This window comes from Rana temporaria, chromosome 3, assembly GCF_905171775.1.
Source record: "Rana temporaria chromosome 3, aRanTem1.1, whole genome shotgun sequence".
NCBI lineage: Eukaryota > Metazoa > Chordata > Amphibia > Anura > Ranidae > Rana > Rana temporaria.
Genome location: NC_053491.1, coordinates 17,903,145 through 17,915,612, shown reverse-complemented (window position 1 = coordinate 17,915,612; position 12,468 = coordinate 17,903,145). Strand labels below are relative to the sequence as shown.

General features: G+C 42.9%; 1 protein-coding gene across 1 annotated transcript in view; it reads left to right on the top strand.

The window, feature by feature from the left end:
* The first annotated feature begins 1,049 nt into the window (after positions 1 to 1,049).
* Positions 1,050 to 12,468, top strand: part of ALDH1A3 (aldehyde dehydrogenase 1 family member A3) — a 69,854-nt gene continuing 58,435 nt past the window's right edge. The window contains exon 1 of the mRNA XM_040342320.1: positions 1,050 to 1,240. Coding sequence (XP_040198254.1) covers positions 1,145 to 1,240 — 96 coding nt within the window. The 5' untranslated portion in view covers positions 1,050 to 1,144. The remainder of the gene's footprint in view (positions 1,241 to 12,468) is intronic.

The following is a 12,468-nucleotide window of genomic DNA, read 5'->3' as shown; positions in this document are numbered from 1 at the left end:
ACACACACACAGATCTCTATCTATAGAGGACATACAGATGTCTATCTATAGGGGACACACACACATATGTCTATCTATAGAGGACACACAGATGTCTATCTATAGAGGACACACAGATGTCTATCTATAGGGGGACACACACAGAGATGTCTATCTATAGGGGACACAGATGTCTATCTATAGGGGACACAGATGTCTATCTATAGGGGACACACATACATCTGTTTATAGGGGACACACACAGATGTATATCTATAGGGGACACACACAGATGTATATCTATAGGGGACACACACACATATGTATATCTATAGGGGACACAGATGTCTATCTATAGGGGACACACATACATCTGTTTATAGGGGACACACACAGATGTCTATCTATAGGGCACACCCATATGTCTATCTATAGGGGACACACACAGATGTCTATCTATAGGACACACACACACATATTTCTATCTATAGGGGACACACACACACAGATGTCTATCTATAGGGACACACAGATGTCTATCTATAGGGGACACACACACACACACGGATGTCTATCTATAGGGGACACACACATAGATGTCTATCTATAGGGACACACACACACACACACACAGATGTCTATCTATAGAAGACACCCACAGATGTCTGTTTCAGGGACACACACACACACACACAGATGTCTATCTATAGAAGACACCCACAGATGTCTGTTTCAGGGACACACACACACACACACACACACAGATGTCTATCTATAGAAGACACCCACAGTTGTCTGTTTCAGGGACACACACACACACACACAGATGTCTATCTATAGAAGACACCCACAGATGTCTGTTTCAGGGACACACACAGATAACACAGATTTGGGATCATCTCATGAATGAACAATCCAGTAAATGACATCAGTGTGATGAGCACATCTGTACAATCACATTGTTACATTGTAAAGAGAAAAGAGGGTGGGGCAGGGATGTCTCTCTCAGCCAATCATCAGAAGTTTCTTCCTCCAATGACACAATGAAGTTGAGTTATTAAAGGGAGAGGAGCTCCCCTGTCTGCCCAGAGAGGAATTCCAGGGAAATCCTGTGCAGAACACATCCAGATCTTTCCTCCTCTCCACCTGACCACTGCGCTCTACAATGACCACCAATGGGACCATAGAGAACGGCCTTCCGGACAAGAAGACGCCTCCATTACCAAAACCCATCACCAACCTGGAAGTCCAGCACAAGCAGGTACAGTCCTGACCCTTTCCATACATTCCATTACACATTATACAGCAGATTGTCATTGGGTTGTGTGAGAGCTTTGTGTATGTGCAGAGATGATCATTGCTGTGATGGGACTGATATAAAGTAGCAATAGAAAATGTACAATACAGAGTAATGATATAACAAATGCAATAATACAAAGTAAGGATATAAAAGTAATGACAAAGTAATGTTATAAAAGTAACAATACAAAGTAACAATGTAAATGTAACGATACAAAGTAATGATATAAAAGTAATGAGAATGTAATGTTATAAAAGTAACAATACAAAGTAAAGGATTTAAAGGTAACAATGTAAAAGTAACGATACAAAATAAGGATATAAAATTAATGATACAATATAAAAAATGATACAAAGCAATGATATAAAAAGCAATATTTTAAAAAGCAACAATACAAAGTAACAATGTAAAAGTAACAATACAAAATAAGGATATAAAAGTAATGCTACAAAGTAATGATATAAAAGTAACAATACAAAATAAGGATATAAAAGTAATGCTACAAAGTAATGATATAAAAGTAATGACAATGTAATGTTATAAAAGTAACAATACAAAGGGGACACAAACATAAACACAGATATCTGTATATAGAGGACACACACAGATATCTGTATATAGAGGGCACACGTATGTCTTTCTATAAGGGAAACATACACACAAATGTCTATCTATAGAGGACACACAGATGGATGTCTACAGGGGACAAACACAGAGACATCTGGGTATAGGGGACACAAATTAACAATACAGAGTAATGATAAAAAAAATAATAATGTTTAAAGCAACAATACAAAGTAAGGATATAAAAGTAATGACAAAGTAATGTTATAAAAGTAACAATGCAAAGTAACAATGTAAATGTAACGATACAAAGTAATGATATAAAAGTAATGACAAAGTAATGTTATAAAAGTAACAATACAAAGTAAAGGATTTAAAGGTAACGATACAAAATAAGGATATAAAATGAATGATACAACATAAAAAATGATACAAAGCAATGATATAAAAATAAATATTTTAAAAGCAACAATACAAAGTAACAATGTAAAAAGTAACAATACAAAATAAGGATATAAAAGTAACAATACAAAGGGGACACAAACATATACACAGATATCTGTATATAGGGGACACACACAGATATCTGTATATAGGGACACACACACACAGATATCTGTATATAAGGGGACACACAGATATCTGTATATAGGGGGACACACACAGATGTCCGTTTATAGGGGACACACACACAGATATCTGTATATAGGGGACACACACATATCTGTATATAGGGGACACACACACACACAGATATCTGTATATAGGGGACACACACAGATGTCCGTTTATAGGGGACACACACACAGATATCTGTATATAGGGACACACACAGATATCTGTATATAGGGGACACACACATATCTGTATATAGGGGACACACACACACAGATATCTGTATATAGGGGACACACAGATATCTGTATATAGGGACACACACAGATATCTGTATATAAGGGGACACACACAGATATCTGTATATAGGGGGACACACACAGATGTCCGTTTATAGGGGACACACACACAGATATCTGTATATAGGGACACACACAGATATCTGTATATAGGGGACACACACATATCTGTATATAGGGGACACACACACACAGATATCTGTATATAGGGGACACACAGATATCTGTATATAGGGACACACACAGATATCTGTATATAAGGGGACACACACAGATATCTGTATATAGGGGGACACACACAGATGTCCGTTTATAGGGGACACACACACAGATATCTGTATATAGGGGACACACACACACACACACACAGATATCTGTATATAGGGGACACACACAGATATCTGTATATAGGGGGACACACAAAGATATCTGTATATAGGGGACACACACAGATATCTGTATATAGGGGACACACACACAGATATCTGTATATGGGACACACACACACACATATATCTGTATATAGGGGACACACACAGATATCTGTATATAGGGGACACACACAGATATCTGTTTATAGAGGGCACACGTATGTATATACAAAAGAAATGACAAAGTAATGTTTTAAAAGTAACAATACAAAGTAAAGGATTTCAAAGGTAACAATGTAAAAATAACGATACAAAATAAGGATATAAAAAATGATACAAAGCAATGATATAAAAAACAGAATTTTAAAAAGCAACAATACAAAGTAATGATATAAAAGTAATGACAAAGTAATGTTATAAAAGTAACAATATAAAGGGGACACAAACATAGACACAGATATCTGTTTTTAGGGGACACACAGATGTCTTTCTATAAGGGAAACACACACACACACGTGTCTATCTATAGGGGACCCACATAGACATCTGTTTATAGGGGACACACAGATGGAAGTCTATAGGGGACCCACATAGACATCTGTTTATAGGGGACCCACAGATGTCTATCTACAGGGGACACCCACAGATATCTGTTTATAGGGGGACACACGTATGTCTATCTATAAGGGACAAACCCACAGACATATGTGAATAGGGGTAAAAAAATTAACAATACAGAGTAATGATATAAAAATAACAATGTTTAAAGCAACAATACAAAGTAAGGATATAAAAGTAATGAGAATGTAATGTTATAAAAGTAACAATACAAAGTAAGGATTTAAAGGTAACAATGTAAAAGTAACGCAACAAAGTAATGATATCAAATTACTGATACATAATTAATAACAACATAAAAAATGATACAAAGCAATGATATAAAAGCAATCATTTTAAAAGTAACGATGTAAAAGTAACGATACAAAGTAAGGATATAAAAGTAATGACAAAGTAATGTTACAAAAGTAACAATACAAAGTAAGGATTTCATAAAAGTAACGATACAAAATAAGGATATAAAAAAATGATACAAAGCAATGATATAAAAGCAATATTTTAAAAAGCAACAATACAAAGTAATGATATCAAAGTAATGATACAAAGTAACGATATAAAAGCAACAATAACACAGGATATAAGGATATAAAAGTAATGACAATGTAATGTTATAAAAGTAACGATACAAAGTAAAGGATTTAAAGGTAACAATGTAAAAGTAAAGATACAAAACAAGGATATAAAATGAATGATATAAAGTAACAATATAAAAGAAAACGATATAAAAAGCAAAGCAATGATATAAAATGATATAAAATGATATAAATGATACAAATGATACAAATGATATAAAAAGCAAAGCAATGATATAAAACAAATAATTTTAAAAGCAACAATACAAAGTCACAACGTAAAAGTAACAATACAAAATAAGGATATAAAATTATACAATATAAAAAAATTATACAAAGCAATAATATAAAGTTAATCATTTTAAAAGCAACAATACAAAGTAACAATGTAAAAGTAACTATACAAAGTAAAGATTTAAAAGTTATAAAAGAAAGTAACAATATAAAAGTATGAATTTTGAAAGCATCGATACAAAGTAATGATATAGAAGTCATGATACAAAGTAACAATGTAAACATAATTATATAAAGTGCCAATACAAAGTAATGTTCAGTTTTTACTACCACATACCTGTGCATCTGTTCTCTATGTGGCATTGTGCCTACTTGTTTTATTTATCGAAAAGCTGGCCATACACTATACAATCCAATTGTACAATCTCCGTACAATCTTCTTTAGGGTTCATGTACACAGGCAGATAGCTCTCCAGCGGCGAGAGTCTGGGGATTCCTGCGACTGTAATGACGGGGGTGCAAAGAGTCTGCTGCAGTCACTCAGCAATGACAGCCGGAGGTGACCTGCGAAGATCAAGGCTGGAAGCAGACAGATCTGTCCCCGATCGATCGCTGGCTGTGTGAATTGTCATTGTATTGTATGGGCTGGGGGGGAGGGGGAATCCACACTGATCACCCATGTTGTGTGATCACCCTCATGGCCCCACACACAATGCGAAAATCCGATGAAGAATACAGTTTTCGATGCGATCGTACGATAATCCGATCGTTAGTACAGAGCGTGCATCCGATATTATCCGATCGGACAAACGCCGGGAAAAAATCTCGTACAATACTGGATCGTACGATTTTCGTTTAATCCGTACAGTTGTCGTCCGAAAATACATCACAACACACAACATCACTTCCGATTTTTTTAATCTGTCGTAAGAGAATTTTCGGTACTTTAGTAAACTCGTCGGGTTCGATATGAGACTAGCATGCAAAGAAAAATAGTCGTCTGATTTTCAGATCGCGTGTACAGGGCGTTACGCTGGTCATACACCATCCAATCTATTATAGGCTGACCATACACTATGCAATCTGATTGTACAATCTCCTTAAAATTATCTATATATTACTCAAGCTTTAAGGAGATTGTGCAATTAGATTGAGTAATATATAGATGATTTTAAGGAGATTGTACAATCTGTGTTAGTGGCCATCCTGACTCTCTAGGACACACTTAACCCCTTCAGCGCCCCCTAGTGGTTAACCCCTTCCCTGCCAGTGTAATTTTTACAGTAATTAGTGCATTTTTATAGCACTGATTGCTGTATAAATGACAATGGTCCCAAAATGGTGTCAAAAGTGTCCCCCATAATGTTGCAGTCATGATAAAAATCGCTGATCGCCGCCATTACCAGTAAAAAAAAATATTATTAATAAAAATGCCATAAAACTATCCCCTATTTTGTAGACACTATGGGCCAGATTCAGGTACAATTGCGGCCGTGTAACGTAAGCCGTTTACGTTACACCGCCGCAAGTTTTCAGTCTAAGTGCCCGATCCACAAAGCACTTACCTGTAAACTTGCGGCGGTGTATCGTAAACACGTCCGGCACAATCCCGCCCAATTCAAATGGGGCGGGTTCCATTTAAATTAGGCGCGCTCCCGCGCCGGACGTTCTGCGCATGCTCCGTTCGCAATTTTCCAGACGTGCTTTGCGCGAACTTACGGCGGCCCGACGTGTTTGTGAATCGCGACGTGCGTAACGTACTTACGCCGAAAAAATAAATAAATAAAAAGCGACGCGGGAACGACGGACATACTTTAACATGGTGGAGTAATTTTACACCATGTTAAAGCACACCTAACTTTGCGACGGGAAAAAAAGACTTGCGCAGACGTAACGACGGGAAAAACCGTTGTGGATCGCCGTAACTGCTAATTTGCATACCCGACGCTGGAATACGACGCAAACTCCCCCCAGCGGCGGCCGCGGTATTGCATCCTAAGATCCGACGGTGTAAGTCAATTACACCTGTCGGATCTTAGGGCTATCTATGCGTAACTGATTCTATGAATCAGTCGCATAGATTGAACAAGAGATACAACGGAGTATCAGGAGATACGCCGTCGTATCTCCTCTGTGAATCTGGCCCTATAACTTTTGCGCAAACCGATCAATAAATGCTTATTGCGATTTTTGTAGAAGAATACGTATCGGACTAAACTGAGGAAAACTATTTTTTTATATATTTTTTGGGGGATATTTATTATAGCAAAAAATTATAATTATAAAAATTGTCGCTTTATTTCTGTTTATAGCGCAAAAAATAAAAACCGCAGAGGTGATCAAATACCACCAAAAGAAAGTTCTATTTGTGTGGGGAAAAAATTATGTAAATTTTGTTTGGGAGCCACGTCACACGACCGCGTAATTGTCAGTTAAAGCGACGCAGTGCCGAATCGCAAGAAGCGGCCTGGTCTTTGACCAGCAAAATGGTCGGGGGCTTAAGTGGTTAAAGTCACGCTCTAAAGTCGTACTAAGACAAGAGCACTGCTGAAAAATGTGTTCGTTTTCGGGTGATTCGTTATGATTGCAATTCATAAATTTTCGAAAATTCATAAATTCGAAAATTTTTAAATCTGAAATAAGGAAGGAAAATTCAAAAGGATAACTAACTAATAATAACTATTAAATTCTAGGTATTGGAATTTCCTTTCTAATTTTGCGTCGTATGACGTCCAGCAGGATAACATGCCGGCGCTCGCCCGCGAAGGGCACGCAGCATGGCGATCGCGAGTGCGGTGTGTCACTCTGACACGCCACATCTCCGATCGTGATAAGAAGCCTCTGTCAGCTGTGACCAATCACAGCTGATCATCGCGTGAACCAGGAAGTGCCGGTGAGCGGCATTCCTCGGTTTGCGCTGACAGAGACAGCCGATCGGCATCTCTCCCTGTCAGAGGGAGGGGGGGGGGGAGTCTGTGCTGATAATCAGCACATTGATTATCAGCACAGCCCTATCAGATGTGCCAAAAAGGTACCCAGTCAGTACCCCCTCAGGAACGCCTATTAGTGCCCAATAAAGAGCCAATCAGTGCCAATTGGTGCCCACCATAGTGCCAGTCAGTGCCCATCACATTGACAATCAGTGCCCAACAGTAACACCTGTCAAAACCTCATCAGTACCTCATCATCAGTGCTGCCCATCAGTGCCACCTGCCAGTGCCAATCAGTGCTGTCTGTCAGAACCTCAGTGTCGCCTATCAGTGCCCATCAGTGCTGCATATCAGTGCCCATCAATTCTATTTTTTTTTTAAGTGTATTTTGTGCGTGTACTCGAGAGAGGAGCCAGACTGCAGGAGTTGGGAGTAGGCAGGCCTCCCCCAGAGGCAATCTGCCACCTTTCTCCATGCCCCGGGTGGCAATGGCGGGTGTGTGAGGGGGTCCTCCCACACAGCCCGCCCTACCTGCTCTGCTTTGAAGCCCAACGGGGCAGAGGGACTCCCTATAAGGGAGTGAGAGGATCTAGCCCGCTCAACCAGCCCCGTTAGTCCTTCGCCTCTCTTTTTAGAGACCGCGTGGTCAAAGTGCGTGCATGTTAACCCAATTTCGAGTGCGTGTAAGTGTGGTGGTTTTTGTGGGAGGGGGGTGGGCGTACAAAGCGCAGGCTTACCTCGCATAGCACACCCACCGGGAGCCGGGCTGAGACCACCAAACTCAATTCACATGCAGCCGAGACCGGGATCCGAATCCCTAGCTGCAGAGGTGAATGGCTTGTCAGCGCAGTGCCAATCGCGTTGAGCCACCGCAGCTCCCCTCTCCCATCAATTCTACATATCAGTGCCTCCTCATCAGTGCCAATTCATCAGTGCCGCAACATCAGTGCCCTTCAGTGCCGCCTATCAGTGCCCATCAGTGCTGCATATCAGTGCCGCCTATCAGTGCCGCCTATCAGTACCCATCAATTCTACATATCAGTGCCTCCTCATCAGTGCCAACTCATCAGTATGTACATTTTGATTGCAACGTCGCATGACCACGCAATTGTCAGTTAAAGCGACGCAGCGCCATGGATCACAAAAAATACGCTGGTCATTGAGCAGCCAAATCTTCCAGGGGTTGAAGGGGTTAAAGTACATGCCTTAAACCTAAACACAGAAAACATGGCTGCTGTCACTAGAGCTGGTTTCTGCATTTAAAGAAATGTCATCCAGAAGACGTTTTTGAAACCTTGTGTGCTCCAAAGGGTTAAAACAAACTCACAGCGGCAGCAGCGTTGTATGTTTTTTTTTTTTTGCAGCTGGCTTCCGACTGTTCGGCAAAACTGATCCCAGCAAATGAGGGCCGATCACTGCGCAGTCCTGTAGTCGATCATCTGGAGTGAAGGGGTCTAATAGACTCTCAATAAGAGAACCTGCCAATGCTATCACACATGGGGGGGCGTTCACCTCCTTGTCCTAGCAATACATTTCATTGAAAAGCTAACACATTTAAAAAATATCAAATTAAATGTAAATTCAAATACTTTTATTTAAAATAACAGAATTTTATTTTTTTTAAGCATACCAGTCACCCTGCACACGCATGCACGTGTATGTAAACAACCATTGAGGTGCCACACATGTTGAGTATTGCTGCAATCTTCACAGTGAGAGCGATAATTCTCATCATTCATTGTTGGCTCTAAATTTATAACGAGGGATGCGACGATACCAAGTATCTTCATACTCGTACTCGTGCGAATCCTCTCCATACCCGAAACCGATACGTTGCCCAAAATGAATTGGTGCAAATCGCAGTGCAAAGAATGGCATGCCAACTGAACAGGAATGCGGTGGGATTCCTGTCCAAATAGTATGCAGTTTCCTCACCGCTCCTGTGCGAACCTGGGCGACGGGGATCCGACTTGGATTCCCGCCAATTCTAGCCACAGCGTTTGGTATGAATCATGAGGGGGAACTCCACGCCAAATTTTAAATAAAAAACTGGCATGGGTTCCCCCCCAGGGGCATACCAGGCCCTTAGGTCTGGTATGGGTTGTAAGGAGAACCCCCTACAATCCATACCAGGCCCGTATCCAAAGCACGCTGCCCGGCCGGTCAGGAAAGGAGTGGGGACGAGCAAGCGCCCCCCCTCTTGAGCCGTACCAGGCTGCATGCCCTCATAATGGGGGGGTTAGGTGCTCTGGGACAGGGGGGCGCCCTGAGGCCCCCTCACCCCTGAGCACCCTGTCCCCATGTTGATAAGGACAGGACCTCCCTGCCCCAGAGTACCTAACCCCCCCATGTTGAGGGCATGCTTTGGATACGGCCAGGGCTGGACTGGGACATAAATTTGGCCCTGGACTTCATCCAGACTGGCCCATTTTGACAGGTCTCTCCCATGGCGGCCGGACAACTCCCGCACCCCCCCGGCCATCCAAGCCCCCTCTCCCCCTTCACTAGCCACTAGCCGTTCTACTTTATTAGAGTAGAACGGCTGGTACTGGTACTCTTATAGGCAGTGCCAGTGGGGAAGCTAGACATTATTTCACCCGGGGAAAATAATCAGTTCGGTGCCCCCCCCTTATGGGACAAGATAAGGCAGAAGGGATAAACTCCCAGGCCATAGCTGTTGAGTCAGCTGTCTGTCCCCTCCCCCATGCTCCTCTGGTCCTCCCCCTGCTTCTCTGTTCCCCCCAGGTGAGCACTGCGGGGAGAGGAGGTGAGCACTGCGGGAAGGGAGAGACAGAGGAGCGGAGGGGGGCGGCGGTCTGCTGTCACTGAAGCCGGCCCACTGAGCCATCGGCCCACCGGGAAACTCCCTGTAGTCCCAATGGCCAGTCCATCCCTGGATACGGGTCTGGTATGGATTGTAGGGGGACTCCCATGCCGTTTTATTATTAAACATTTGGCGTGGAGTTCCCCCTCATGATTCATGAGTCGGATCCCGGTCGCTTCTATGACGCACTCGCTGGAATGTGCTTTTTCTATTCCAGCGGTTGCGAGATGTCGGCACCCTGTCGCCGAGAATCAGCGCGATGCCGTCGTGCTGGAAACACATTCTCGGCGACAGGTACTGTACTTTGATCAGTCATTTCTCCCCTCAGAGAATCGGGATCTGTGTGTTTACATGCACAGATCCCGGTGCTCGCTGTGTCACGAGCGATCGCGGGTGCCCGACGGTCATCTCGCCTGCCGGACACTTGCATCGGCTCTGGGGGCAAGCAGCGGGTGCGTGCACGTGCCTCCGGTGGCGCGCGTGCGTGACCCTAGTGGCCACAAGGCGAATCGACGTAACATAACGTTGTTTCCCCCCCGCCACGCCGTGCTGTCACAGTAAAACTGCGGCGGCTGGTCTGCAAGTGGTTCAAATAATTTTCCAGTCATGCAAAATTTGAAGGAATGATATGTTTGGTGTCTAGTTACTTGATATAACCTTGTGTTTTTTATTATTTTACCCAAAAATGTATATTATATTGTGTTTGTGTGCACTAAAATACATTTTACAGAGTTTTTTTACTGATATATGTTTGGTAAACATAAATGTAAAAAATTGAACTGCTGCCGTTTTATTCTAGAGAGCCTCTTCTTTCAGAAACTATGGGCCAGATTCACGTAGAATAGTGCAAAACTGCGGCAGGGTAACGTATGACATTTACGTTACGCCGCCACAAGTTTTACAGGCAAGTGCTTTATTTTCAAAGAACTTGCCTGTAAAGTTGCGGCGGCGTATCGTAAATTCCCCGGCGCAAGCCCGCGTAATTCAAATGAGCCGTGTAGGGGGCGTAGAACATTTAAATTAGGCGCGTTCCCGCGCCAAACGTACTGCGCATGCGCCGTCCCTAAAATTTCCCGCTAATTGACGTCGCAAGGACGTCATTGGTTTCGCCGTGAACGTAAATGGCATCCAGCCCCATTCACGGACGAGTTACGCAAACGCAAACGACGTAAAATGTTCAAATTGCGACGCGGGAACGACAGCCATACTTAACATTGGATACGCCACCTAGGGGGCATGTTTATCTTTACGCCGCGTATCTCTTACGGAAACGGCGTAAATTTACTGTGACGGGCAAGCGTACGTTCGTGAATCGGCGTAACGACTCATTTGCATATTCTACGCCAACCTCAATGGAAGCGCCACCTAGCGGTCAGTGTAAATATTGCACCCTAAGATACAGGTTTACTGCCGGGGACCATAGAGTATCTTGAGCACAGGTAAAGGCAGACTGGAACAGTATACAGGTTTACTGCCGGGGACCATAGAGTATCTTGAGCACAGGTAAAGGCAGAATGGAACAGTGTACAGGTTTACAGCTGGGGACCATGATAAAACTTGAGCACAGCTAAAGGCAGACTGGAACAGTCCACAGGTTCACGGCTAGGGACCATGGAGTAGCTTGAGCACAGGTAAAGGCAGACTGGACTAGTCAATAGGTTCACGGCTGGGGATCTCAGAGTATCTTGAGCACAGGCAAAGGCAGAACGGAACAGTGTACAGATTTACAGGCAAGTGCTTTATTCTCAAAGAACTTGCCTGTAAAGTTGCGGCGGCGTATCGTAAATTCCCCGGCGCAAGCCCGCGTAATTCAAATGAGCCGTGTAGGGGGCGTAGAACATTTAAATTAGGCGCGTTCCCGCGCCAAACGTACTGCGCATGCGCCGTCCCTAAAATTTCCCGACGTGCATTGCGCTAATTGACGTCGCAAGGACGTCATTGGTTTCGCCGTGAACGTAAATGGCGTCCAGCCCCATTCACGGACGAGTTACGCAAACAACGTAAAATGTTCAAATTGCGACGCGGGAACGACAGCCATACTTAACATTGGATACGCCACCTAGGGGGCATGTTTATCTTTACGCCGCGTATCTCTTACGGAAACGGCGTAAATTTACTGTGACGGGCAAGCGTACGTTCGTGAATCGGCGTAACGACTCATT